General features: G+C 54.5%; 6 protein-coding genes and 4 non-coding genes across 10 annotated transcripts; 6 read left to right on the plus strand and 4 right to left on the minus strand.

Annotated features, from left to right (window-relative positions):
• Positions 1–274: 274 nt before the first annotated feature.
• BJ171DRAFT_490747 (uncharacterized protein) lies at positions 275–9,012 on the plus strand. Its single transcript, XM_053109660.1, has 24 exons — positions 275–342; positions 669–876; positions 1,218–1,486; positions 1,796–2,242; positions 2,408–2,605; positions 2,737–2,940; positions 3,056–3,148; positions 3,232–3,648; positions 3,866–3,937; positions 4,032–4,212; positions 4,427–4,590; positions 4,747–5,148; positions 5,380–5,604; positions 5,702–5,884; positions 6,007–6,280; positions 6,355–6,569; positions 6,726–6,886; positions 6,979–7,078; positions 7,194–7,559; positions 7,695–7,847; positions 7,969–8,145; positions 8,325–8,519; positions 8,581–8,604; positions 8,709–9,012. Exons 1-24 carry the CDS (start codon positions 301–303, stop codon positions 8,922–8,924), a joined length of 4,986 nt encoding a protein of 1,661 aa, XP_052970330.1. The 5' UTR covers positions 275–300; the 3' UTR covers positions 8,925–9,012.
• Positions 9,013–9,412: 400 nt separating this feature from the next.
• On the plus strand, positions 9,413–10,783 carry BJ171DRAFT_237031 (uncharacterized protein). Its single transcript, XM_053106589.1, has 2 exons — positions 9,413–10,014; positions 10,242–10,783. Exons 1-2 carry the CDS (start codon positions 9,477–9,479, stop codon positions 10,604–10,606), a joined length of 903 nt encoding a protein of 300 aa, XP_052970331.1. The 5' UTR covers positions 9,413–9,476; the 3' UTR covers positions 10,607–10,783.
• Positions 10,784–11,554: 771 nt separating this feature from the next.
• On the minus strand, positions 11,555–11,636 carry BJ171DRAFT_t52. Its single transcript has one exon. It is a non-coding gene; the product is annotated as a tRNA-Ser (tRNA).
• A 15-nt stretch (positions 11,637–11,651) lies between these two features.
• Positions 11,652–11,723, minus strand: BJ171DRAFT_t51. The gene has a single exon. It is a non-coding gene; the product is annotated as a tRNA-Val (tRNA).
• Positions 11,724–13,065: 1,342 nt separating this feature from the next.
• BJ171DRAFT_565392 (uncharacterized protein) lies at positions 13,066–15,309 on the minus strand. Its single transcript, XM_053113342.1, has 2 exons — positions 15,237–15,309; positions 13,066–15,043 (listed from the first exon to the last, which is right to left on the minus strand). The coding sequence occupies exon 2, from the start codon at positions 15,001–15,003 to the stop codon at positions 13,447–13,449; it is 1,557 nt and encodes a 518-aa protein (XP_052970332.1). The 5' UTR covers positions 15,004–15,043; positions 15,237–15,309; the 3' UTR covers positions 13,066–13,446.
• Positions 15,310–20,612: 5,303 nt separating this feature from the next.
• BJ171DRAFT_t49 lies at positions 20,613–20,684 on the plus strand. The gene has a single exon. It is a non-coding gene; the product is annotated as a tRNA-Val (tRNA).
• BJ171DRAFT_578062 (ribosomal protein S8) lies at positions 20,624–22,038 on the minus strand (the record flags this gene model as incomplete). Its single annotated transcript, XM_053113857.1, has 2 exons — positions 20,624–20,769; positions 21,579–22,038. 2 exons carry the CDS (start codon positions 22,036–22,038, stop codon positions 20,624–20,626), a joined length of 606 nt encoding a protein of 201 aa, XP_052970333.1.
• BJ171DRAFT_t50 lies at positions 20,700–20,781 on the plus strand. The gene has a single exon. It is a non-coding gene; the product is annotated as a tRNA-Ser (tRNA).
• Positions 22,039–22,880: 842 nt separating the features above from the next.
• BJ171DRAFT_490765 (small nuclear ribonucleoprotein-associated protein B) lies at positions 22,881–24,577 on the plus strand. Its single transcript, XM_053109661.1, has 5 exons — positions 22,881–22,974; positions 23,155–23,527; positions 23,653–23,882; positions 23,974–24,035; positions 24,158–24,577. The coding sequence occupies exons 1-5, from the start codon at positions 22,972–22,974 to the stop codon at positions 24,213–24,215; spliced, it is 726 nt and encodes a 241-aa protein (XP_052970334.1). The 5' UTR covers positions 22,881–22,971; the 3' UTR covers positions 24,216–24,577.
• Positions 24,578–25,022: 445 nt separating this feature from the next.
• Positions 25,023–25,990, plus strand: BJ171DRAFT_471931 (uncharacterized protein; the record flags this gene model as incomplete). The annotated part of the gene is made up of 3 exons (XM_053108629.1): positions 25,023–25,102; positions 25,254–25,344; positions 25,817–25,990. 3 exons carry the CDS (start codon positions 25,023–25,025, stop codon positions 25,988–25,990), a joined length of 345 nt encoding a protein of 114 aa, XP_052970335.1.
• Between the last annotated feature and the right edge of the window lie 1,168 nt (positions 25,991–27,158).

Here is a 27,158-nt window from a genome sequence, read left to right on the forward strand (position 1 = left end):
TACTGCCCGCCCCTGGCCCACACCGTCGGTGGTGCGAACCCTTGGTGTCGCCCCACATCCGAGACTCGGCGTGCTGGACACACTGTGGCGCAAGCCCCGTGTCGCCCACGTGGTCCTGAGGTGACCGGCCGTGTGCATCCATCCCCGTCGGTTCGAATGCGAATCACGCTGCGCCGCCGCCGTCGCCGCCCTGGCGAACGGGCTGGTCCCGGGCCTGCAGATTCCCAAAAAGCAAAAGGCCGAGATTTCGACCGGCTTTCCCCTCTGTCCCTCACGCCCCCCCCCTTTCCCGCAAACGTCATGGCCGACCTTCTTCCGATTCGATTTCAGGAGCATCTCCAGGTATAGTCTTGCTCCGCAGGCCTCGCTCATCACCTCGTATCGCGCTCGCTGGTCGGTCTCGACCGCAGAGCCGCAGAGCCGCAGGTCGCCTCCCCCAGCGACCCTGGTTGCTCGTGCCCTCATCGCGCCCATCTTCTCCGACCCGTCCCCCGGACGGACATGGGCTCGCCACCGATTCCCTGGACTATTGCCGCTCCGATTTTCGCTGAACCGCGTGGTATCGGGCGCCGCATGGCATCATTGCTTCCTATCCGGCACAACCTCGGCTTACCCCTGTCATCACGTCCCGACCTCGACCCCCTTGCTTGGGTGTTTCGTTATCGAAGCTCCAAGCCCTGGGTGTTAACCAGGCGAGCATAGGCTTCAACACGCTGACCATGGAGTCGGACAAGTTCATCTGTATCCGTGAAAAGTCTGGCAACACCGACCAGATTGTTATCGTGGATATGAATGACCCGCAGAACCTCGTGAGGAGAAACATCACTGCGGATTCCGCCATCATGAACCCTGTGGCTCAAATCCTTGCCCTCAAGGGTAGAGTATCAAACCCCATGCAACCTTTGCACTGTCTCTGTTATGATGCGACTCGCTGGCTGGACAAACTCCGCAGCTCGGCTTCACCGTCGGTATAGCTGCAGTTGGACGCGCCGAGATTTGCCGGTCCAGCCGCGGCGGCGATGCCGTCTCCGGGCTTGGCAGAGGCGGGTCCTATTGAGGGAGCGAGCGGGCCTGCTAGTTGTGCTACTTGTATTTGCCTTCTTGTCGCTTTATGTATCCCGTCCACGCCTGTCCTCGATCATCCCTTGGTCAGGCCCCTCTCGTTGGTCCTGCGCGACTCAACTCCCCCCCCCTCATCTGCCCTCCTTGCTATACAGCCCAGCGACAGCTGCAGATCTTCAATCTTGAGCTCAAATCCAAGATCAAGGCGCATGTCATGAACGATGACGTGGTCTTTTGGAAATGGATCACCCCCAACACCCTGGGCTTGGTCACAGAGACCTCCGTGTACCATTGGTCGCTTGAGGGAGATTCTGCTCCATCGAAGGTTTTCGATCGTCATCCCAGCTTGGTCGGCACCCAAATCATCAACTATCGCATCAACTCGGACGAAAAGTGGTGCGCCCTCGTTGGTATTTCTGCCAAGGTAGGGCCGGATCCAAATCAAGGGCGAGGAAACGCCGTACCCTCGACCAAGACTGCCGTCATTCCTGAGATTGTATTTCATGTTGAGCAGTCCTCCCTTAGACTGGCACTGCACACTTTTTGGGTGTATCCGGAGGCTTTTCTGCATTTTTGATCACCACCACCACATCCTCCAACATGCATACCACGACTTCTTGAAATTGATCAACGAATGCCGTGTCGCGCCCGTATTGGTTATAACCCCCGCCCTGCCTCTCATGCAATATCCTCTCCCTCGCTGTATTAACTCCTTTCGATCTCTGATTTCTAGGATGGTCGTGTGGCTGGTAACATGCAGCTGTACTCGCGCGATCGAGGCGTCAGCCAACCCCTCGAGGGTCATGCCTGTTCCTTCGCCGAAATCACCCTGGAGGGCGCCAGCAGCCCCTCCAAGCTCTTCACGTTCTCGGTTCGCACGCCTGTTGGAGCCAAGCTTCACATTGTCGAGATTGACCACAAAGATGGCACTCCCGTCTTCCAGAAGCGCGCTGTCGACGTGTTCTTCCCTCCTGAGGCCGTCGCCGATTTCCCTGTCGCGATGCAAGTCAGCAAGAAGCACGACATCATCTTCCTTGTGACCAAATTCGGCTACATTCACCTGTATGATCTCGAGACCGGCACTTGCCTGTACATGAACCGCATCAGTGGCGACACTATTTTTGTCACCGCCGACTTGGCCGCTACCAGCGGTCTCATTGGTGTTAACCGCAAGGGTCAGGTGAGAATTGCATGCCGATTCTCCTCCACCGAATCGTGCCTAGGCGGCTGGCTTACTTTTTCAAAGTTGCCAGCGTGATGGCGGCTCCTGCGTCGATTCCATATCATCAGTACTTACAGCTTCGTGCATGCGACCCTCTGAACGCAACTCTACCCCTGGCCTCAGGTTCTCTCTGTCAGCGTTGATGAAGACAATATCATCAACTACATCATGACCACCCTTGGCAACCAGGAGCTTGCCTACCGGCTTGCCATTCGCAACAGTTTGCCCGGTGCCGACAATTTAGTCCTCCAGCGATTCGAGTACTTCATGTCCTCTGGTAACTACAGCGATGCCGCCAAGGTCGCCGCCCAGTCGCCTAGGGTAAGGATTCCTCGATGGCGCACTGCCGCACGCCTTGTCTCATCGCCTGCCTCATCGATAGGCCTCATCGATGGGCCGCTTCGCCTTGCAAACGCATCCTCATCCACGTTTCTTGGTTGATTCATTCTCAGGGCATCCTCCGCACCCCTGCCACGATCGAGCGCCTGAAACAGACTGCTAGCGCAGCTCCTGGCCAGCCTTCACCCATCCTGGCATACTTTGGTGTACTCCTGGAGAAGGGTGAGCTCAACAAGATCGAATCGCTTGAACTCGCCCGTCCTGTTTTGGCCCAGGGCCGAAAGCAGCTCCTGGAGAAGTGGCTCAAGGAAGACAAGGCAAGCCGAGCTACTGCGCGTGTCTGCGATGATGCTCCTCTTCCCTGCGGCTTCTACATTGATCTTTGCCTGATCTGGCGTTGCTTATTGTTTCGTATGACTTTTTCAATCGTAGCTGGAGTGCTCCGAGGAGCTCGGCGATCTTGTGAAGCAGGTCGACTCGACTCTCGCTCTCTCCGTCTATCTCCGTGCCAACGTCCCCAACAAGGTATGATTTAGATCCAGATCTGCGGGGTCTTGAGGCGTTTTAGTGGCGATTCGGCAGCTAACGCTCCCTCCCCCGATATATAGGTCATCAACTGCTTTGCTGAAACGGGCCAGTACAACAAGATCATCTTGTACGCCAACAAAGTCGGCTTCCAGCCGGACTATATCTACTTGTTGCAGTCCATCATGCGCATGGATCCCGAGAAGGGCAGTCAGTTTGCCACGTTGCTGATCACCTCCGAGAACGGCCCGCTCGTGAGCCTGGAGCAAATCGTCGATGTGTTTGCTTCGCTCAACATGATTCAGCAGGCAACTGCCTTCCTCCTCGACGCCCTCAAGGCCAATCTGCCCGAACATGCTGCTCTTCAGACCAAGTTGTTGGAAATGAACCTGCTCCACGCTCCCCAAGTGGCGGATGCCATCCTTGGCAACGAAATGTTCAGCCACTATGACCGCCCTTACATTGCGTCCCTCTGTGAGAAGGCCGGCCTATATCAACGAGTGAGTGCATGGCGTCGCTTCACATTGTTTTTCGGCAGTTTTGATCCTGAGATAGGTGCTTCCGTTGTTGCGACTCTCGACTGTTGCTTGGAGCCATCATGGCAAGCAGTGCCTACATTTCCATGGTCGTGTGGGGGATCGGAAAGACTCCACTATTCGGAGACATTATCATAGTCCCCCACTTACGCCGGGAAACGACTCCCCCTGACCCCTTCAGGCCTTGGAGCACTACACCGATATCTTCGACATCAAGCGGACCATCATCCACACTCACCTACTGAACCCTGAGGTGAGCCACCTGACTCTGTGCGCTCTGCCTGATCGTTTCTGTGCTGCCGGTCACATGAACACAATTGCTGATTCTGCAACTGTCGCTCTCTCAGTGGGTTGTGAACTTCTTTGGCAAACTCTCGGTTGAGCAATCGCTCGAATGCCTCAAGGAGATGCTCCAGAACAATCTCCGCCAGAACCTCCAGATTGTTGTTCAAGTCTCGACCAAGTACTCTGAGCAGCTCGGAGCCACCAATTTGATCGCTCTGTTTGAGAATCACAAGAGTTTCGAGGGTAAGCAGCGCATTGGCTCAACCCTTCACTATATTCTGCTGCACTTTGGTCCCCTGGTCGAGGAGACTGGTCGATCGCATCCCACACGCGCTTCGCTCCAATGACCCATTTCTCCCTTTGGTGCGACCACGTCGAGCTGCTGCTTAGCCTTCCCTTCATCAACTTCACTTTCCAACGACTCTGTTCTTGATCTGATTTTCATTTTTACCGATAGGTCTCTATTACTATCTTGGCTCCATTGTCAACTTCAGCCAAGATCCCGAAGTTCACTTCAAGTACATTCAGGCTGCCTGTCGCACCGGGCAGCTCAAAGAAGTTGAGCGTATCTGTCGAGAGTCCAACGTCTACGATCCAGAACGTGTCAAGAACTTTTTGAAGGTATTTCTGGCCCACAGCAAAAGATCTGGGTGAAGACGACATGGCATGGCATCTAGATTGTTGTGGGATGCCCGCCTTGTTTGAGCCGTTGCCACGATCAAGCCCGTTCGTGGTGATTGGATACTGATCAATTTTGTCTGGGCCTTGATCGAACAGGAAGCCAAGCTGTCGGACCAACTGCCTCTCATCATCGTCTGCGACCGCTTTGACTTTGTCCATGACCTCGTCCTCTTTTTGTATCAGAGCACCCTCCAGAAGTACATTGAAATCTACGTTCAGAAAGTTAACCCCGCGCGCACTCCCCAAGTCGTCGGCGCTCTCCTGGATGTCGATTGTGACGAACTTGTCATCAAGAACTTGCTGCTCTCCGTCACTGGTGTTTTCCCGGTCGATGAGCTGGTTGCCGAGTGTGAAAAGCGCAACCGCTTGAAGCTGATGCTGCAGTGGCTCGAGATGAAGGCCAAGGAAGGCTCGACCGATGTCCATGTTTACAACGCCATTGCCAAGATCTACATCGACACCAACAACAACGCCGAGTACTTCTTGCAAAACAACACAGTAGGTTTGGGCGGCGTCTCGCGATACCAAAGTGCATCTCAGTCTCGCTCCTCTCCAGATACCACGTGAACTGTGTCTCTTTGAGAAAGCTGCGCCCAATGAGTGTCTTTCCTGTCGTTACATTTGCTCGATGTTGCGTGCTTGTCGTTATCCATTCACCTCATCTCTATAACTTATTCCTCCGCGTTCCTGCTTTATCAACTAAACCGCATGTTCTCCGACCCTGTTTAGTTCTACAACCCTGTCGTTGTTGGAAAGTACTGTGAAAGACGCGATCCCTACCTGGCCTACATTGCGTACGAACGGGGCCTTTGCGATCTCGAGCTGATTCAGCTCACCAACGACAACTCCATGTTCAAGCACCAAGCTCGCTATCTCGTCCGCAGACGCGACCTGGAGCTCTGGGCAAAGGTTTTGACTGCTGAAAACACTCATCAGCGCCAGTTGATTGATCAGGTCGGTGACATCATATGCATTCGCGGTGGTCCTGGTCGTTCGACGCTTTCACCCACACACTTGTCCCGCCCCTGCCTAACGTTACTGCTTGGGATAGGTTGTCGCCTCGGCTCTTCCCGAGACACAAGATCCTGAGGATGTCTCTGTCACTGTCAAGGCCTTTATGGCTGCCGACCTTCCAAACGAGCTCATTGAACTTCTCGAGAAGCTTATTCTGGAGGGCTCCGCGTTCAGCGACAATCGCAACCTGCAAAACCTCCTGATTCTCACTGCCATCAAGGTTTGTGATTACGTGATATTGGGCCCATCTTTGCCGGCTCAGCCTTGTGTTGCCCAGTCTTTGCGGCCCGCGATATCGTCCTGGTGTAGTTTGCTGACAAGCACCCGCATGCAATATTTCAGGCCGACAAGGGCAAGGTGATGGACTTTATCACCCGTCTCGAAAATTTCGATGCTCCCGACATTGCCAACATCGCCATTGGTGCCGACTTGTTTGAAGAAGCCTTCTTCATCTACAAGAAGTACGAGCAGCACACCAACGCCATTGACGTTTTGATTAGCAACGTCCGCAACCTTGATCGTGCCTATGAGTACGCCGATCGGGTCGATCAGCCTCAAGTATGGTCCAAGCTCGCCAAGGCCCAGCTCGACAATGGCCACCTCAAGGAAGCGATCGGTGAGTCCGTAGTGATACTCCTCCTTGCGGATGACCGGCCCAGTGCCACGCTAACCTTCGACTGGGCATCTTAGACTCCTACATCAAGGCCAACGACGGCTCCAGCTTCTCTGAGGTCATCTTCCAGGCCGGCAAAGTGGACAAATACGACGATCTCGCCCGCTATCTCCAGATGGCTCGGAAGCAGGTCCGCGATCCAATGATCGAAAGCGAGCTGGTCTTTGCCTACGCCAAAACCAACCGTCTCTCCGATATGGAAGACTTTATCGCAACTTCAAACATTGCTCAGGTAACATTGGCACTCGATGACCCGAGGCAACAACAGATCATCTTTCTGAGGATCCACAGATTGAACTTACCAGCATCCCGAGCCATGAGCCGCGCGCTCCATACTCACATAACTGTCTGACCATTCATATCGGTCGCTGTCGTATTCTCGCCCTAGATTGCCGTTGTTGGAGAGCGATGCTTCAACCAGCAAATGTATGAAGCCGCCAAGATCCTCTTCACCAACGTGTCCAACTGGGCTCGCCTAGCTGTCATTCTTGTCCATCTCAAAGACTACCAGGCGGCTGTTGATTGCGCACGCAAGGCCAACACCACAAAGTACGTACATACTGCCCAATCTCCCTCGACCAATGTCCTACCTCGGGCACCTCGCTTGCATCTGCTAACCAGCGCATCAATCGTCCTGCCAGAGTTTGGAAGGAGGTCAATGCCGCCTGCGTTGAATATCACGAGTTCCGACTGGCTCAAATCTGCGGTCTCCAGCTCATCATCCATGCCGAGGAGCTTGAAGTAAGCGGTCTGGGGGCGGCTGGCCCAGGGCATCACATCATCTCACAATGTCTGCGAGTGCTCCGCGCTCTATCCGTCACATCGCTCTCAACCGTCTCCTCATTCGCGGCAACAGGAAATCATCAAGCTTTATGAGTACCAAGGTCACTTTGAAGAGCTCATGACTCTGCTTGAAGCTGGCCTCGGCCTTGAGCGTGCCCACATGGGCATGTTCACGGAGCTCGCCATCCTGTACACCAAGTATAAACCTGAGCGCCTGATGGAGCACCTGCGCATTTTCTGGCAGAGAATCAACATCCCCAAGGTCATTCGATCCACAGAGGCTGCCCATCTGTGGTCCGAGCTGGTGTTCCTGTACACGCACTATGACGAGTACGACAATGCCGCCTTGACCGTTATGGCCCACTCAACCGAAGCCTGGGATCATGCTGCCTTCAAGGACACTGTTGTCAAAGTCAGCAACCTGGAAATTTACTACAAGGTGTGTTTACATTCAATCATGGCTTTGGTCCTTGGTGCATCCATCGCAAGCACTTTTGCCCCGATATCCTCAGCGGCCCAGTAGTCTGCGATCGCTGTCGCTAACATCCTGTCGTTTGGGGCATTCACATCATAGGCGCTTCGTTTTTACTTGGAGGAAGAGCCTCTTCTCATCAACGATTTGCTCGTTGTGCTGACCCCCCGCATCGACCACTCGAGAGTGGTTTCGATGTTCACCAAAACCAACAACCTTCCCTTGATCAAGCAATACCTGATTGCGGTGCAGTCGGTATGTTCTCCCAATGCCATGGTTGCCATGGCCGATGTATCCCAGATCGAACTGGCACTTTCTTCCCGCTATCGATTCTCTATTTACCTCCGCAATCTCTCGGTTACCTTTCCGCGAGTAGGCCAATAACCAAGCCGTCAACACTGCTTACAACGAGCTCTTGATTGAAGAGGAAGACTATCGATCTCTCCGTGATTCGATTGATAGCTGCGACAACTTTGACAACATTGCCCTCGCCCAGCGCCTGGAGAAGCATGAGCTTTTGGAGTTCAGACGCATCGCGGCCCATCTCTACAAGGTAAGGGATAGAGCCTGGCAAAGCAGGAGCGACAATTTCTATTCAGAGCTGCTCGAATTTGCACTTGCAATCCTGATAGTGGCCGATCGCTCTCGCCCCAAGTATTCCAACGGATACACATACCCACTCTCCATGACACCATCTCGCTGACCTCAATGCTTTAATTCCGCATCCAATAGAAAAACAAACGCTGGACACACTCCATCAAGCTCTCCAAAAAGGACAGTCTCTTCAAGGATGCCATGGAAACAGCAGCCGAGTCCAAGGACTCGGAACTGGCCGAAGACCTTCTCCGCTACTTTGTTGAGAACCAGAAGAACGATTGCTTCGCAGCTATGCTGGTGACCTGCTACGACCTCATCCGCCCGGATGTTGTTCTCGAGCTGTCCTTGGCGTAACAAGTTGAACGATTTTGCCATGCCATACATCATCCAGATCACTCGGGAGTACATGAACAAGGTACGGGCCGGCTATTCGTTTGTAACCGATACGTATGTAAATGGAGACGTGCACTCGTCAGACCTCTGCCTCTTACCCGTCCTTGCCTCGTGCTCTCTACCCAGGTTGACGCCCTGGAAAAGGCCAACAGCGAGCGCACAACCAAGGACGAACAAGCCGAGAAGCAAGCTGAGCAGCCTATCATGGGTCTTGGCCAGCCGCTCATGCTTACCTATGGCTGGCGTGCCCCAACAGGCCACCGGCTACGGTGTGGGTGTCCCCTCTGGCTACGGAACCCCCCAGCCCGCTGCCTATGCTGGCCTGGGCCAAACTTTTCCTAGTTTCTAAACAGAACATTTGGGTGGCAGATTTGCCATGACATCGCTGTAGGCAAATCCGTAAATACACCTTGATTCGTGAGCACCGCCATTGGGGAAACCGTGGATTTTAAAAGGCCAATACGTTGTGTCGTTGTCAACCATCTTCAGCAAGCGCGCCTTACGGAGCAACAACTTGGGTTCAAGTGTTTGGGATCACTCGGATGACCAAGCGACATCCCGTTGCCATACTCTTCGTTGTGTCAATGTCGCAGCACCGGAGCTGGGCGCATCCATGGTCCGCGGATCGACAGAAACTACTAACATGCAATATCATGACCGTTGTTGACCCTGCCTTCTCCGTGAAACAATGGGCAATAGCTTGTCCAAGTCACTTCGTCATATCCACCCCTGGCGATTTGCAAGAGCAGTCGCCAAAAATAGTCGAATGATCACGTGGTGCGTTGCAGGTCACGTGTGACGTGGACAGCGCCAGCATCGACGACTTTCCACCGGCGACGCTCTGCCGCCCGTCCAGCTGTGCAGCGCTCCAGCAGCCGAGGGCCGAGCAACAGCATGGGGCCGACCGACACTGAGAGCCGAAATCTCTTTTGCGAGTTCATCGATGAGAGCATGCTACTATCCACAGACTTCTCCCTTCCAATGTTGGCCGCTGATCCGCCTGTCGATGCAGCGTCAAATGGCCGCGGGACTAACTGGCTGTCCCAGCAATCGATGCTGGATACCCCAGCAGTTCAAATCATCAACAGCCCAGGGGAAACCAACCAAGCCAGCGGAGAAGACGACGACGAACTCACCGTAGTATCCTCAAACATCCCACAGTATAACCCGACATTTATCGACCTGACACTCGACGACGACACCGACTCGAGCGAAACGGCAGCGACCCCGATCGATCCAGTGGCATTGCCCAGATCCCGGGAGGATGTCCAAGAGGAGCCTCGGCTCTCTCGCAGCTCAAGTCACCGCGATGACGATCTTGAGATAGTATCCATAAGGTTCTTCAGTAAGCCGAGCGAGCGTCAGCAACTGAGCAGCTTGATGGCTGGGACATCCAGCTTCACCCTTCATCCGCACTCAAATATCATGCAGTGTAAGTGTAGAGGCAGAGCCCCCGTTCGTTTGGATGCGCAAGTTTGGGAGCTGGGGAATCGTCGATGCAACATCGCATTTGCGAGTGTCTTTGGTACCGCTCATAAACGCACAGCATGGAGCCAGCGGGTAGCTTCCGATGAAACTAACACACTCCACCGGTGGCACACATCCTCCCCTCTGCCTCTGCTGCGAAATACGAATCGACTTGTGTCCTGTTTGCAACAGTTTCGGATATCCGAAATCCACCATTTTCTCTTGGTGTCCTATCAGCGCCCCTCCCAAGCTCCAGCCAGCTCAGCTATAATCAATGGCAGATACCACCGCAGCCGTCACTCCAGATTCCCAAACTGCCGCATTCTCTATCAACAACGGCACCCGTAATTCGCACACCGTCACCGGAAAACCCGGCGGTATTCAAGTGCTCAGTATGTCTGGAGAAAGCTTCAGAGACGACCAATCTCTGCAGCACGGTCTGCGGACATATTTTCTGCGAAGACTGCATTCGCGGTGCATCAATGAGGCAGAAATCATGCCCGATTTGCCGAAAGAAACTCGGCAAGAACGGATACCATCGCTTGTTCCTCTCATAGCAAACCTGAACCAAGGATCCTGATATTGGACAACTGTGCTATACATGATGCCCTGGGTGTTCTGCTTTGACAATGATACGACGCTGGAAGGAAGCAGCCAAAGATGCTCATGAGCCACTTGACGATTGGAAGTAAAATAGACGCTACTACCGATCACTCTCTATAGCTTTGAGTTGCGAGCCTTTGCATTGTTGCCTCGGAGCGTGGACGACCCATTCGGAATCGCTGCCTCATGCCTGGAAGGTTCACAGCGGAAGCGTAGCGGCAAAGAGAGCCACTCTTGGAGACGAGGATGCAGCCAGCCGCATGACGCAACCAATTGCAGGGCGACTGGTAGGGTGACCGACGACGAACGGGCCGGTCCCAGATGTTGTTGGCCCGGATGTTGTTGGCCCAGATGTTGTTGGCCCGGATGTTGTTGGCCCAGATGTTGTTGGCCCAGAGCCAAATCGGCGTTGATGCTAAATCGCTTGGCTGTGATCCTCGGACGCGACGACCGACTTTGATCAACCCGGCCCCTATCGGACCACTCACCGGCCACAGGGCCACCAAGACCAAGCTTGTGGCAAACGATCGGACTCCGCACCGAAATATATAGACGGCGGAAACCAACACGGCATCGATCTCGGCACAGCGCCCAAAAACGAAGTGCGGGAATGTTAGGGTAGAGGTGTATCTAATAATCGGAGGGTGTATGTAGGCCAGGGCACTTTCAAATACGGGGAGCCGGAAGGCAGAAGCAAGAGCAGCTACATACACCAAGAATCGACAGCAAGTCCTTGAGAACAAAGCAACCGCCGGCAATCCACGATACCAAAACACGTACTCGCAGGCGAGATCAAAGTAGCAAGCGAACAAGCGAGCATCTCAAAAATCAAAATGCCTTTGGCAAGCAAGATCGAAACCGGCAGGCCAGCGGAAAGAAAAGGCAAAATATGATCGTCGTTGCGACAACTGCAGGGTTCGAACCTGCGCGGGCAAAGCCCATTGGATTTCAAGTCCAACGCCGTAACCACTTGGCTAAGCTGTCGTTAAAGATTATCTTTGCTCCCACCCAGGATCGAACTGGGGACCTTATCCGTGTGAAGGACACGTCATACCACTAGACCATAAGAGCTTGTCCGGAAATCGCGATTTCCATATATGACCCCTGGATAATCGCCACAGAATATTGCCTCTTGCTCCCAAATTCGTGTGGGTCGTTGCGTCTGGCGACCCCTACCTCCACCCGCCGCCTGTTGGCTCAGCCGTTCGGCCAGCCAACTATGGCGTAATGAGCATGTCTCCTGCTGTCTATTTTGTCCTGTCCTGTAACCTATCGATAGGTCAGTTGCTTTGCCACGAGGTGTTACATCAGTCTATCCTCCTCGCACTTGATTTTATCAAACGCCACTATATGCGCCACGATCGCGAATCCGATGCTATTGAATCTGCCGTGTGAATCGGCCGACTTCTTGCTGACAGTCTATCCATTCTTGATAGGTATAGCGCCAGTTAAGGCCAGATGCTAACACTTGGGGGCATATTCACTTGATCGGATTGTACAAACCGTATTCTTTTTCACTCATTTTACCACAGGTCTGCTCAGCCTTGTTGCAAATATGCACGCCATCCCGAGATCGTCCGGAAATGCTCTCGCCCTTCCAACACAAATTCGACCGCCCAAACCAGGTTCAAAGGAAGACCTAGTCCACCACCGACATATACGTGCGTCCGAGAGAGATAAATCGACGACAGAGCCACAAAAGTCAACTGGGAGACCTTCGCCTTCTGACGCACTACTATCTGACCCGATGGCTCTCCGACTCGGATCCAGATTGTATTCAATGTTTGATACTTGGAAATGGAAAAGAGAAAGCCTGCGGAATTCTCCGACACAAAGTCGGAAGAGAAAGACACCAAAGCAGGCGAGTCAACAAGTACATCACAACATCTTACCCGTCGTGAGTACAATCGGTAGAGGCATCAAAGCACCAATCGGTAGAGGCATCAAAGCACCAATCGGCCGAGTCAATAGCCAGTAAGCGATAGCTGATATAACGTCATTAGCCACCAACACGGCCACTGAGATCATCATTGTCAAAGTTCAGGAATAGCTCCGTGTCGCCCGACAAGATCTCTGTCGAGCCGTCTGCCATTGTGACTGCATGGGCAGCACGATGCTTTTGGATATGATCGGCTGCATGAACCACGCTGGGATGCTCAAGCACCGGATCGGCTGGTGCGCTATTTTGGTATCTTGCCAGCGGGCTTTGACGACAAAAGGAGGGCATTGAACCCAATCAGGCAACTTGAACCTCAAGCCAAGCAAGACATCTGCAGTCTGGGGAGTAAAGTCCCAATGATCGGATCCAGAACCACAAAGAGGGTCGTCACGACGACCCTTCCGAGGGAAACCTCTGGCTCTGACAAAATTACGCTCGAGCTGCAGCCTAGTTACTTAGTTATCAGTATATGGGTATGTTTTGAGATACCGCTATTATGCGATTCGGATATATTGTTCGCCCGCAACAACGATATTCAGTCAGTGTTATATCATCGGAACAGCCTTGTTACGAGGGCTCTGGCGGAGGGGGTGATCTAAGGCCTGTAGTCACCGTGAAAACACATATATTGGCGACCATAACAAGATAACGAAGGACAGGGGAGACCAGGGGCTTGGAGGGTCGAAGGCTATATATGAGAGGCAAGCAGGGAGAACACATGACCCAGGTTCCAGGCAGGTGTCGTTTAGGGTTGTAACAAGCCTTGCATCTTCACAGCACTTAGGTTGACTAGACCAAGATGAAGCAACTTGAATGGTTGCTCTGTGCAGTTAAATTTGATTGGGGGTACAGTCATCACTGAATCCGACATACTCGTTTGTTTCGGGTGTTGGAATCTCGATGAACGACTTTGACTCTGTGCCAAGCGTGGTGGATACCTTGATCTTCGGCCTTATTGAACCAGAAGCGGGAGGTATGGAGATTTCTGGCCACACCCTCACCAGATCGGTAACAGTAGCCAAGAGAGTCTTGTCCATACCGATTGCACTGTTCGGCCGACTTGTGGAACCACTGGGCGGCCTTGATCAAGTCTTTGAAGATTGGGTCATCCCGGCGATAACAGGTACCCAGCATCCACTGTCCAAAGGAGTTGTTTTGGTCTGCAGCTTGTTGGCACCACTGGAATGCTTTTGTGAGGTTTGGCTCCACTCCTCGACCATAGAAATACATTGTTCTCAACTGCACCTGGCTGTCATTATGACCGTCGTTTGCGAGCTGCTCAAAGATGCCTGCGGCCGTCACTTGGTCCTCCGGAACTCCGACTCCGTGAACCAGACACACGGCAGTGAGGTGGCGACACAGCCAGTCTTGCTCTGATCCCAGCTGGCACAGCTCGACGAATTTTCGAGATGCGAGGATGCTGGAGTCGGGACGTACGTTCGTACTTTCACCAGCGAGACACTCCTCTTCTCCCAAGGGAAACTCATCCGATCTGTTCTCCCGGATGATCTTGACTCCCTTCTGCTCGTCACGCACAGTACCCCGGCCGAGATAGTGCATCCACCCAACCATGTGCGTGGCGATGGGCTTGATGACCGGGTCGGTGGATTGAGTGCTGACCTCCTGCCAGCGGTTGAAGGCATCGGCGTCGCTCTGTTTGACACCATGGCCGATGAACGAGAGCCAGCCACGGAAGAACACGATATGGAGTCGACCGTCTTCACTGCCTTGATCTGCGGCCTTGGAATGCCACTCAATGGCTGTGTCAAAGTCTTGGTCGACACTCTCGCCGCCTTCATAGCAGCAGCCAAGGGCGATTTGAGCCTGAGGCATCCCACGATCTGCAAGTGTGCGGTACAGCTCGACGGCCTTGGTGTAGTCTTGGAAGACTCCGAGTCCGTTGCGGTAGGAGTGGGCCAGGTGGAATTGTGCCATTGGATGCTTTGCGTTGGCAGCCGTTTCCAGGTGCTGGGCGATTTCTTGTTGTGTTTCTCGCCGCTTGGACCGAGTCACTGGCTGCCGGTGAGCGAGATTGGCTTGCAGGATTCGTGCCAGCAGATATGACGCAGCAGGGTTTCCCTGGTCAGCCAAGGCAACGAGCCAGGATCGGTCGGCAGTCTCTTGGCCGCCATAGTGCAGCGAGATGGCAATCAAGTCGTTGGCAGAGATGAGATCCGGCAGCGGCCTGTCTGGAGAGTGCAGCCGGTTCTCCTTGCACCAGTGTCGAAGCCGATTCACTTTGGAGTCCAGGAGTGGCTGGGCCCGCTTGCAGACGAGGAGCAGGGTCTCGATGTCGGCGAGGCTGAGGGCGAGCTGGAAGCTGTCGTTGCAGCAGATTATGGTGAAGATGTCTGGGCACGGTCTGGGAGATGGCTGAGTTGGACCGATGGAGGGGTGGGCATTGGCGGACATGGTTGCGATGGGGACAGCGTGGGAGGGGCGACGGAACAGGCTGACGGAACAGGGCGACGGAACGGGGTGATGAAGCGAAGGAACGGGGGAAGAGGCAAGCACAGAGGCATTGGCTCATCAGCATGTTCTTGCAGACGACCGAGTGCTGGGCGTCGTCGATACGCCAGGCGAGGGGTTTGCTCCCTCTGCAACGGGAGCATTGAACTTGGTCTGCCTTGAGGGCGAAGACAAACCTGAATCTACGGTATGTAATGTCTTTGAAATCGACCGGGATGAAGTCCTGGTCGTTGAGAGTGTTGCTCTTGGCCTTCTTGAGGATCGAGAGGGCCCAGTGCTTCTCCGCCCGACGTGGTTGAGGAAAAGATGTGGGCCCTCTCGAGAATCGAGAAGGCCAAGAACAACACTCTCAGCGACCAGGACTTCATCCCGGTCGATTTCAAAGACATTACATACCGTAGATTCAGGTTTGTCTTCGCTCTGAAGGCAGACCAAGTGCAATGCTCCCGTTGCAGAGGGAGCAAACCCCCCGCCTGGCGTATCGACGACGCCCAGCACTCGGTCGTCTGCAAGAACATGCTGATGAGCCCGGACGCCGCCACCAAGGTGGAAGAATGCGGGAAGCATTTTTCCATCCTCGTATTCTGGGGCCTGATGACCCGCCATGACGAAGCCGGATGGAAGCTTTTCGAACAACGGGCCTCCCTCGCCGGTGCCGGGGCTGTCGGGAAGCGCGTCTGCGCCACCGACATGCGCAAGAAGCAGAGTCCCCAACAGCAGCTTCAGCACATCCAGAGTGAGCTTCTCAAGAAAGCTCAGAAGATTAACGAAGAACTCGCCAAGCTGGACCTCAGCAAGCCCGAGGAAGCTGCTAGAATCAAGGCCCTGACCCAGAGCGCCACCGAGTGCATGCAGACGCTCGCCTCCGAGCTGGAGCATGCGTCCCGGGCCATCTCGGAACGCCCAGCTCCGACATCCTACGCAGCAGCCGCCCAGCGGGGTGCCAAGAAGCAGCCAGACAACAAGACAATCGACGCGCGCAAGCTGGCGGCCCTCGAAAAAGTCCACCAGGAGGCCGATGCCGGCAAGAAGAACGAGGCCATCGGCGCCATCCTCCGCGGCCGTGACCCCACCGACGGCAAGTGGCTGGTGCCCAAGACTGCCACGCCATTCAGGATGATCAGATCCTCGGTCCCTGTCGAGGAAGGACCCTTAAAGGATAGGATGGACAACGCCGCTTGGGTTTACGTCAAGGGTATCCCTCGGGGTAGCTACCGCACGATCAGACAAGCTTTCAAGGAGAAGGGCTTTGCCACCAACCAGATTCTCAATATCAGCTTTGTCAACAACAGCGTCTGTGAGTTTGTTCTCAGAGACAAGAGCTCGAGAGAAGAATTCTTGAAGCACATTACGGACATGAAATTCACTGAAGTCGCACACATGGACGTGTCGAAGATCACCGAGGCCGAGAAGGAGTCCAAGAAGCTCCAAATCAAGAGCTTCATTGAACGCGCTGTCAGGATATGTGCGGAATCCAATGACCTCCTCACGGCGACCTTGTACCAACGGAAGATGAACAACCCAGCCGTCGCCGAGCAGATCACTGCTAAGGCGAAGGAACTGGCTCGCAACAAACCAGGCCGCCAAGAAAAAGGCGGACGCGAAGGAACCACTCCTCCCCGCAAATGATGCAGCCCCAACCTACGCCCACTATTAGGTTCGCGACCCTGAATGTCTGCGGACTTGAAACCTCTATACACGAGGTTATCGAAATGGTAAAAGCAAAAGACCTCGACTTTATAACGGTGCAGGAAACGTGGCTCAAACCACAGCAATCCATCGGACCTTACAAGAACCTCATAGTTTTCGAAACCCGGGAAGAGGACACCTCTGCTGACGGCCTCGCAAGAGGCAAAGGCTGAATCGCCCTCATTCGGAACCCGAAAACCACCAACCTCGAAGACTTTAGCAACTTCCGCGTTGGACCTCATCACACGAGCATCTGGTTCAAGTTCCGAGGCATCGTCTTTGGCTCCTTCTACCTCAGACCTGCACTCTCGGCCGACGCCACTGAACTGCGAAAGTTCAGAGAAGCAGTCTCGGTGATCAAAAACAACACCACCAAGACGGACGCTCCCATCCCTTCGGTGATCATGGGCGACTTTAACACCCGCATGGGAAGAATGACCAGGGATACAGAAATATACAACGGCCGACTCAGACCACTCTTGAGCGCCATCAACGAAGGCCATTTGAAGTTTGTCGACTCATCCAATCCCTATGGCCAACACTGGACCCACGTCGCAAGGGGACGAAACACGCAAAACTCGGTCCTCGACTTGTTCTTTGCGTCCACGGCCCTTATCAACCAGATCAAGTCGGCATTGGTCCACTTCAACGATACGTGCAACTCCGACCACCGTGTGGTTGCAATGGAGCTCGAGTGGGATGTTGCGAAGCAGCCCAAACGGCCACCAATCCTCGTGTGGCGGACAAAAAAGCTCGAGGACCCGGAAGTGCTCGAGCAGTACACGGAGGCCATACAAGAACACCACCCGACAGTCGTCGAACAGATCACTCGGCTGGGAAACCGGCTGCCGCAAGAAGATGGACCAATGGCGTACGAAGCAGCCGTGGCCCTCGTCGAGTCAGGGTGGAATATCATCCAAAACCACATCACAACGGTTGCCAGCATCGTGATTGGCAAGCGCAAGAAAAACGGCCCGGCTCCCCGCAAACGGCTTCTGGACCCCGGAAATGGTGGATGCCAAGAGAAGACGGAACGCGGCATATCGACTGATCAACCAGCTGCCGCAAGGCTCAAGGCTGCAGCTGCGGGCCATGGCCGACTACAGGCACTGGAACAGCGTCCTGAAACAACGGATCCGGATACAAAAGCAAGACTTTTACAACTCCTGGGCGCAGTCCCTCTCGACCAAATCAGACACCGATCTGCTCAAAGAAATCAGCAAGAGGAACAAGATCAGGAGTGGCTATTTCAACCAGTCGATCCTCCCAAACGATCAGGAGAGCATGGAGCGATACCGAACGCACTTTGGTAATGTCTCCAGTCGCCACCGTGTCCAAGAGAAAAACAACACCCCGTTACCACGAGAGGTGTTGCTCAGCCGAACCAGTGCCCACGAAATCACCGCAAATGAAGTACGGTCTGCCATAAAGCACACGGGCAAGCGCAAGGCACCCGGCTCGGACGGGATCAGCGCCGTGCTCCTGCACCCGGTCACAGATCACGTCTCCGAATGGCTGTGTCAGCTTTTCAGCTGGTGCCTATGGACCGGCGTCGTTCCTCGAGAGTGGAATGTCGCCACCAACCACCCGATCTGGAAGAAGAAGGGCGAAGAAGCCGACATCAAGACCTACAGGCCAATATCGCTTCTGCAGGTCGTCCGAAAGGTCTTTGAACGAATCATTCACAGCCGACTGCAGCAGGAGATGGGCGCCATCGACATCTCCCAAGGAGGCTTCCGCAACAACAGAGGGACCCTAGGACCAGGTCTTTGCACTCGACACCATTGTTAAAATGATGATGAACGACGGACACACTCCGTGGATTGCCTTTATGGACATCAAGGCCGCTTACGACTCGGTCGATCGTCAGCTGCTCTGGCCCAAGCTCGAGAACCGGAACGTTCCCGCGCACACGGTCCGCATCCTCCGTGCTCTCTTTGACGACGTGAGCACCACCGTCCTGGTGAGCGGCACCAGCTCCAAGCCATACTGGCTTGAGACGGGGCTGCTGCAAGGATCGGTCCTCTCTCCCACCCTTTACAGCCTCTTCATGGACGACCTCTCACAACGTCTCCGGGCGATCGCCTCGCCACGAATAGGAGATCTTATCATCAACAACGTCATGTACGCCGATGATATGGCGTTGATTGCAAAAGATCACGCAGACCTGCAGAGCCTCATCAGGATATCCGAAGCGCATGCGGCGGAGCATCATTACATGTTCGCGCCAGCCAAATGCGAAGTCACAACGGCAGAGGCCAACCCGGCACCTGTCATCCTCAACAACACACCGCTCGAGTTTGTCCGCTCCACCTTCAAATATCTTGGGGTGCAATTCGGCCCCGAAGGCATTGACGTGGAAGCCCATGCAAGCAAGCTCAAACACAAGGCCCAGCTTCAAACCAAGGAGCTCAGAAAGCACGGGATATTCAGCAAATCCATCTACCCCGGACTGATAGTCAAGATATACAAGACCTTTGTCCGACCGCGTCTGGAATACGGCCTTGCCATCATCAATCTGAGCGGACCCACGATGAACGATCTGCAACGATGCATGATGGAGACACTTCGATCCGCCCTCAACATCCGCCACAACATATCCGGGCCGGCGATACAGGCGGTCACGGGGATATACTCTATGTCAACTCGGAAACAAGTACTGACGATCAAGTGCTTCGGCCGCTGGTACGATCGCAGAGGGCGACCCAGGCTTCCTCACGTCGCAGGTGCTCAGACACATTGCGGAGCTCCCAGCAAGGGATGCAAACAAAAGGATCCTCTCCAAGCTGACCGGAAACGCCACCTGGAAAGAGCTGGAACAGCAGCACAGAACCTTCCCAGAGCATTCAAGACCGGCCCTATTCGAGAAGGGGACAGGAACAGGCGTTCCCATCAAGAAGGCAATGATTATGCGCTTCTACGAAAAGGAAAGAAACCCCAAGCAAGGTGATGTCGATCGCAGGCACCTACAAATGGGATGGAGACCCTATCCTGACCGCACGGATGCCAGTGATATCAGTCGCTCAAGCCCGAAGAATGTTTCTCTGGCGGGTCGGAGGCTTCCCTCCCAAACCTGATGGAGCGTGCAGGAAGCCCGGACCCAATGGTCCCAAAGTTCCCGTGAACAGGAAACATGCGTCGGAATGTGTCCGAGCCAAGAACCGTCTCGAGCAGTATGTACATCCTGCGAGGATCCCCGAAGGCATCACGTACATCGACCTTGCAATCGACGCACTCCCCAAACTGGCTCGAGTGCCCGCAAGACCAGCCACCATCGACCAGGAAAAACTGAGCAAATGGCGAGCCAAACGCGAACGAATCCTCAACAACAGACCAGCGATCTGGCTGGATGTCGTGGCGGTGTTGGATGACATCGCAACTGAATGTCTGTCGTGGACGCCAATCCCTCGGATACGCCACGCACGACAGTAGGAGCCTGAGGAAGTAATGCCACAGGCATACATCAGCACAAGTCTGGACATGGAAGTCGGAGCTGCAGATTCCAAACTGTCACTGAATAGATGAGTTCGGCGAAACTTGACATCGCCGCAGTGACGATTGTAAAATGTCCTGGTTGGCAAAGCCCACACCCAGTGCCAGAGCCCGCCAGGGACGCTAAGGCAAAGTCTTAATAAAGACCCACCCATTGACCGACCTATGGATAGGTTACAGGACAGGACAAAATAGACAGCAGGAGACATGCTCATTACGCCATAGTTGGCTGGCCGAACGGCTGAGCCAACAGGCGGCGGGTGGAGGTAGGGGTCGCCAGACGCAACGACCCACACGAATTTGGGAGCAAGAGGCAATATTCTGTGGCGATTATCCAGGGGTCATATATGGAAATCGCGATTTCCGGACAAGCTCTTATGGTCTAGTGGTATGACGTGTCCTTCACACGGATAAGGTCCCCAGTTCGATCCTGGGTGGGAGCAAAGATAATCTTTAACGACAGCTTAGCCAAGTGGTTACGGCGTTGGACTTGAAATCCAATGGGCTTTGCCCGCGCAGGTTCGAACCCTGCAGTTGTCGCAACGACGATCATATTTTGCCTTTTCTTTCCGCTGGCCTGCCGGTTTCGATCTTGCTTGCCAAAGGCATTTTGATTTTTGAGATGCTCGCTTGTTCGCTTGCTACTTTGATCTCGCCTGCGAGTACGTGTTTTGGTATCGTGGATTGCCGGCGGTTGCTTTGTTCTCAAGGACTTGCTGTCGATTCTTGGTGTATGTAGCTGCTCTTGCTTCTGCCTTCCGGCTCCCCGTATTTGAAAGTGCCCTGGCCTACATACACCCTCCGATTATTAGATACACCTCTACCCTAACATTCCCGCACTTCGTTTTTGGGCGCTGTGCCGAGATCGATGCCGTGTTGGTTTCCGCCGTCTATATATTTCGGTGCGGAGTCCGATCGTTTGCCACAAGCTTGGTCTTGGTGGCCCTGTGGCCGGTGAGTGGTCCGATAGGGGCCGGGTTGATCAAAGTCGGTCGTCGCGTCCGAGGATCACAGCCAAGCGATTTAGCATCAACGCCGATTTGGCTCTGGGCCAACAACATCTGGGCCAACAACATCCGGGCCAACAACATCTGGGACCGGCCCGTTCGTCGTCGGTCACCCTACCAGTCGCCCTGCAATTGGTTGCGTCATGCGGCTGGCTGCATCCTCGTCTCCAAGAGTGGCTCTCTTTGCCGCTACGCTTCCGCTGTGAACCTTCCAGGCATGAGGCAGCGATTCCATATTTGTGTTGTATGTTTTTCAGGATCCATGTATTTGGCATTATTCGCCCCTGCCTTGGTCGGCTTCTCAACCAGCTTTTCATCAAGCCGCCATACACAGAACCTCACCACCGACTTCCTTGCTCAGAGCGTCTTTCAATTCCAGAATTCCATACTTCGTTTTCAGTATCGTAATGTGGCCGACTCCTTGTGGACGGAGCAGAGGCGACGCTCGTCGAGCAGAGGCGATCGCCTTGAGCTCAAGGACCGAAGCAAATACTTTGCGCGATGGCTTTGAAATCGTTGACATCTTCTTTAGGACGGGCTCTCCCTCGTGATACTTGAGGTCCATCCAGATTTTTCGACGAGCGATGTTGTCTGGTGTCACCGGTACTACTGAACCGGTGTGGTAAGGCCCTTTGTCGTCACCGCTCATGTAGGATGAGATAAACCCTTCATCGTACAGAATATGGGCAATCGATCGGTTCACATTGGTGTAAGGGACGGCAATCCGTCGAAATCGCCAACGAAAGCTGTTTTGAATCTGGGAACAGAGATTGGCAACGTTGGCGCTCATTCTGGGTTTGAAAGTTCGGCGTCCGGCTGCTGAGTTTGATGGTAGTGGATCTGATCTGTTGGTCCGAGTCGGAGGTTTCGATCGTTAGTGCCGTTCTGCGATGCTATGTTTTCTGTCGGTATTTTCCGTCCGCGGAAATGCCGGCTCGCTCCGAATCCAAGGAAACCGCCGAGATCAGCGCAGTGAACCGAGTTTCGCTTGCGATACCGGTGCTGGCATCATTGCTCGGCACTCATTTGAACTTGTCCTATCGCTGTTTGATCGCTTTCAGCATCCATCCGCAGCTTATTCGTTTCTCATGGCCCTCTTTCATTTGGGCTCCGGATCTCGGCAGTGATCTCGCACAGATGCTCCTCGTTTCAAAAGTTGCTCTCCACCCCCCCCCTTCGCTGGGTTTCGGCCGCGAGTTTGTCCCCCAAATATCCGCTTCCTGGCTGTTCCCGTTATGTATGCCCATGTGGCCGTATTTCCCTCTCCAGGGCATGACGAGCAACGGTCCTGGCAGCCTTGGTGTCGTCCTGTGGCCAGGCTCCAGTCCTGCATCTCACCCTGAGCTCGTCTCACTCTGTGCGTCACACTGATTCAAAGCTGCTGCCGTCGCCTACCTCTTCCGATGCAAATGAGTCGAGTGCGTCTGCTTGCGTGTTCGTCTGTCGAGGCGGCTCGCGGTGCTTGATCTGGGCCGATCGTGCTGCTGTCGCCCTTCGTCTTTTTTTCTTCGTGGCTGCGTGTTCTGTGGTCACGTTGCTGGCTCCAGCCGCCCTCGAGCCCACTCCAGCCAGCTCCTGCCTCGCCGCTTTTCTTGCTGGGACGGCCGTGCCGCGGCGCAACGAGATCTCGGCAGTTTCGCTGATCGGGCTCTGTTTGCTCCCGACGCCCGCCGCTCGTCGACCTTCCTGTTCACCGTGGTGCCGTGGACCAGCAGCCTCAGCCATGGTGCGTGCCGTCGTTGATCTCTTCAACCATTCTCCGATCCTATATTGGTCGGCCTTGGCGTCATCCGCCAGCATCTGTCATATCGCCCCGCGCGGTCGCTGCACTCCGGTTATCCATCCCCACTGGCGTCCCTGCCCGCATGTCTCAACTCACTCCGTTCCGCTTGCATCGATCATCCAGTCGATTTCAAAGACATCAAAGATGCTGCAGTTTCTCAACTGTCGGCTAAGAATCACAATTTTGGATGGAAGGACTTTGATCGGACAAATGCTCGCCTTCGACAAGCATATGAATCTGGTGCTTTCGGACTGCGAGGAGTTTCGAAAGATCAAGCCAAAGGGACCCGTCCCGGCTGGTCAGCCCGATCGTGAAGAAAGAAGAACTCTAGGACTGGTTGTCCTGCGTGGAGAAACGATCGTCAGCATAAGTATCGAAGCCCGTCTCCCCTCGGCAGACGAAAGCAAGTCAAAAGCAGCCAGCAGCGGCCCTGGTCTGGCCCGTTCCGCTGGGCGAGGCGTGGCCATCGCTGCTGCCCCGGCTGGTATTCCCGCCGGTAAGTCTCTTGTCGACAGATTGTGTTCGACGCTCACGAAGCCGTCGCGCCAATGTTCGTTGTTATCACCACCTCCAGCGCTTGTCATCTCAAACACCATCGCACCTTCCCCTCCATGTCGACAGCACTTGCCGGCCCTGTTCGCGGTGTTGGCGGCCCTGGTATCCAGCAGATGCAACCTGCTGGCCGAGGAAACTTTGTGGCCCCTCCCGTCGCATACGGACGTCCCCCCATGCCTGGCCCTCCCGGCCCTGGAGGTCTTGCGCCGCGCCCTGGTCCTCCTATGATGGGCGGTGCCCCTCCCATGCCGCCCTTTGGTCGTGGTGGGCCTCCACCAGGCTTCCGTCCTCCGCCCGTAAGTCCCGTTGTGTCTTGTCGGTCCCTATGCTGATCTGGCTTCCGAGAGTGTGACCAACCCTGCATTCCACTACTTGCTCCATTTATAGGGTATGCCCATGGGTGGGCCTCCTCCTGGATTCCCAATGGGCGGTGTGCCTCCACGACCGGGGTAAGTTATCTGTCTGCTTTTCGGATCGTTGTGTTTGGAGACATCGTCGTTCTGCGGTCTATCTTTGGACTCTTGTGGATTCGATCTGACTGATCTAATCTGATGCTTTGCCCTCCGTTCAGATTCCCTCCCGGTCCTCCTCCTGGCTTTAGACCGGGTCCCCCTCCCCCGCGATCATAAGCTTCAATCTTCACGAAATGCACCGCGGCATCCTGTGTTGATAGCCAGCGGCAACAGCATCCTGGATCTTGAATACACACACACGTCCGTCAAATGCATTTACATCGCTCACGGGCCACTCACAATCCTTCGATTCCGTAGTGCTGCACTGCGGCGTTCCAACTCGATCCCGTGGAATGCTGCCCATTATCAGCTCGGGAGCACTGCCCCTCCCCTCATTCTGTCTGCCTGCGATATCGTATTTAATCGATCCTGCGGTGGATCTCCATGGGCGAGATCGACTTGCACATTGCGTGCCTGTCCTTTGGCTGCATCGATGTGACAATCTATTGATCGATTTGCACCGACTCCATAAACTATGGCATGAGCACGCACGGGGTACTGGAGCTCGCTGATCGCACACATTTTTTGATTAACCCATACAGATCACCTTCCCTCTGACGATGGTGGTGGTGGTGGTGGTGGTGGTGGTGGTGAAACTGCTTGAAACTGCTGGAGAGCCTCAAGCCACAGAGACTTGTCTTTGGGCAACTGCCAAACAAATGTGTACCCACACTCAGAATCAATAGTTTCTCAACAGCGAGATGCTCCATGCAGCCGAGAGCCATGAGAGAGCCGTAAGCCCGTCCCCAACACCGAGGGCTTCGAAAGCAGGGCGGGTTTCGCGACGAGGCCACAGGCCGAGGGCATCCATTCCCGGCCCCGCCCATTTTTTTGCCGCTCCCTCCTCGTGGGCTCGAGGGCAGTCGTTCGCTCGCCAACATCTTACAGCCCAACCGGCTTCGTGGTGATCGTCCATTGCCTCTCATGGCTGAACGCAGCGAGTCTTCATCAGCGGCGGCGCCGACTGCATTATCGCCTTTGGCTGGGCCGGTAAACAAGTTCAGGTGAGCTTTCTAGCCTGGCCCCGTCCGTCGCTTTCCATGCTTGCGCTCTCATGGTCGGCCTGTCGCTTTCCGCTTCGGGGACAAGTCCGCCTCACACGGCCTCCGATGGCCAAGTTGCTGGTGTCGATTAACACAATTATATATTACTCAGCAACGACGGATCATTCCTGCGGCAGTTCAAGCGAAGCCAGCTCGTTGAAAAGGACGAGGAAACCAAGAAGAAGGAGGAGCTTCAAGCGTCGGTATCTCTGATCCCTGCTATGAGCCCTTCCTTTGGATTGCGTAGATCCCAAGATCACCCTTCCAGCGGGATACCTGATTACTAATGAGCCGGAGTCGTTTGCTGTTGGCTCCCCGTGTTTGAAGACTTGAGCCCTTCGAGGACTAACCCACATGATCTGCTGCCATACTATGTCCTCCATCGATCCTGATCGACTACGCTACCACCTGCACCGCACGATGTCGTGTACCCAGGAAAAAGAGTTTCGATTCTGCATTCGTAAGTTATTCCGTATTCTCTTGCATGGGTGAAAAGCGGCCTGATTCGTCCGGCGCGGTAAACTGCTGGATGCCCCTGCAGCTGAGGAGGCTTAAAGGATGTGGAATCCGAGTGATCTGAAGTCAAACGGACCCGAGGCTCGACTGCCGTATCCGAGCTCTGGTCTGACTCCTTTGCTCGTGGCTCATGACATCGGCGGCTTTTGGGCATTTTAGAAATCTCGGGGCAAGCGCAAAAAGGTCGTCGTCAGCGTCGACTCGGTGGCGAAAAAGTCAAAGACCCAGGATCTCGATTCCAAGGAGGCAAACGCCTACCTCCAGGAGATGCAGTCGTACTCGGATCGCCTCACTGTCGGCAGCGGCAGTGGTGTGCGTCCCTTGGTCAAGTAGGGCCGAGCGGGCTCATTAGCCAAGATCCGAGAAATCATCAAGCTTGTTGCCCCGAGGGCGTTGCCGGCCCCGGCAATGTGTGGCTCATTTGGCTGGTAGCTGTTGATAATGCTGTCGTGGCTTCATGCTCTGAATCGAGTCTGCGATGTCTGCTCGAGGGATGTTTCTCGGGAATTCAACACGATTGCTGTTAGGAGTGGATGCCCCAGCTGCCTTACAGTTACTGGGATGTCTAGTTTTCGGATCGACAACCAAATGATCTGTGGTCTCGTAACATGGTCTGCTGACCAAGACCATCTTCGGAGTGTCCAAGAGCACCCACACCCACTGGAGAATAGGCGACGCAGCATGATCGCCGTGTGCAGGGCGATTGTGAAGACCCGCGGTCTTCGTTCCGAGGTTGCAGATTTCGATAGTCTGAGATGCTGCTTTCGAGCTTGGGCGTTTCATTGAGGATACGACGACCCACTCCCAGGAGAGACTTTCGTCTTCCTACATCCTTGCGCTTCTCAACATTTGCATCCTCCCACTCCGGCCGCCGAATATCAGCCAGTCGACTGCTGACAACGTCACTTCGAGCACAGACATCTGATAGCGGCAGCAAATCGACCAATCAAAGCCCTCCCAAAAGTTCATTGGGCACCTGCAGCATCATGGCTGTGTCAATAGGATGGCCAATCAATCCCTTTGTACACCAGACGGGTGTTTATTGTGGGTGGTGGATGTGTGTCCGCCCCAGTTCATTACAGGCAATCCAATAAAAAACGGGACACCCGGGTTTTTGACCATTGATCGAATATTTTGTTACCCAATGTTATCGCGCGCTGGCCATGACCATTCGCCACACATCCGACTTTCGCACCGCCGCATTGCGATGCTACGCCCTCATCCATAGCCTGCGTAAGGTCGCCTCCATATTCAGTGTATCCAAGAGCACCATCCATCGATGGCACCGAGGATGCAAGCTGGATGACCCATCCCGGGTCCCAGCTCGCAGATCCACTTTCTTCGAGCAGGCATGTCCAGTCATTCGCACCCTGATTGAACAGGACCCGTTCCAGACTGGTCCTGTGTTGCGATGCAAGCTCGAGTCCATCCTCCAGAGGAAAGTATCACTCTCACTCTGCCACACTGCCATCCACCGAGCAGGTCTCTCACACAAGAGAGC

The sequence above is a fragment of the Polychytrium aggregatum genome (genome assembly GCF_025602895.1).
Source record: "Polychytrium aggregatum strain JEL109 chromosome Unknown BJ171scaffold_5, whole genome shotgun sequence".
In the NCBI taxonomy this organism is placed as follows: Eukaryota; Fungi; Chytridiomycota; class Chytridiomycetes; order Polychytriales; genus Polychytrium; species Polychytrium aggregatum.

Coding starts and splice junctions, on each gene's coding strand:
- BJ171DRAFT_490747 (XM_053109660.1), top strand. CDS start 301: ATGGCCGACCTTCTTCCGATTCGATTTCAGGAGCATCTCCAG. Junction 4,213..4,426: donor GAATCACAAGAGTTTCGAGG/GTAAGCAGCGCA, acceptor TTTTACCGATAG/GTCTCTATTACTATCTTGGC. Junction 7,560..7,694: donor ACCTGGAAATTTACTACAAG/GTGTGTTTACAT, acceptor TTCACATCATAG/GCGCTTCGTTTTTACTTGGA.
- BJ171DRAFT_565392 (XM_053113342.1), bottom strand. CDS start 15,003: ATGTCCGCCAATGCCCACCCCTCCATCGGTCCAACTCAGCCATCTCCC.
- BJ171DRAFT_237031 (XM_053106589.1), top strand. CDS start 9,477: ATGGGGCCGACCGACACTGAGAGCCGAAATCTCTTTTGCGAGTTCATC. Junction 10,015..10,241: donor GCACTCAAATATCATGCAGT/GTAAGTGTAGAG, acceptor TGTTTGCAACAG/TTTCGGATATCCGAAATCCA.
- BJ171DRAFT_490765 (XM_053109661.1), top strand. Junction 23,528..23,652: donor CCCGGCTGGTATTCCCGCCG/GTAAGTCTCTTG, acceptor CCATGTCGACAG/CACTTGCCGGCCCTGTTCGC. Junction 24,036..24,157: donor GGTGTGCCTCCACGACCGGG/GTAAGTTATCTG, acceptor CCCTCCGTTCAG/ATTCCCTCCCGGTCCTCCTC.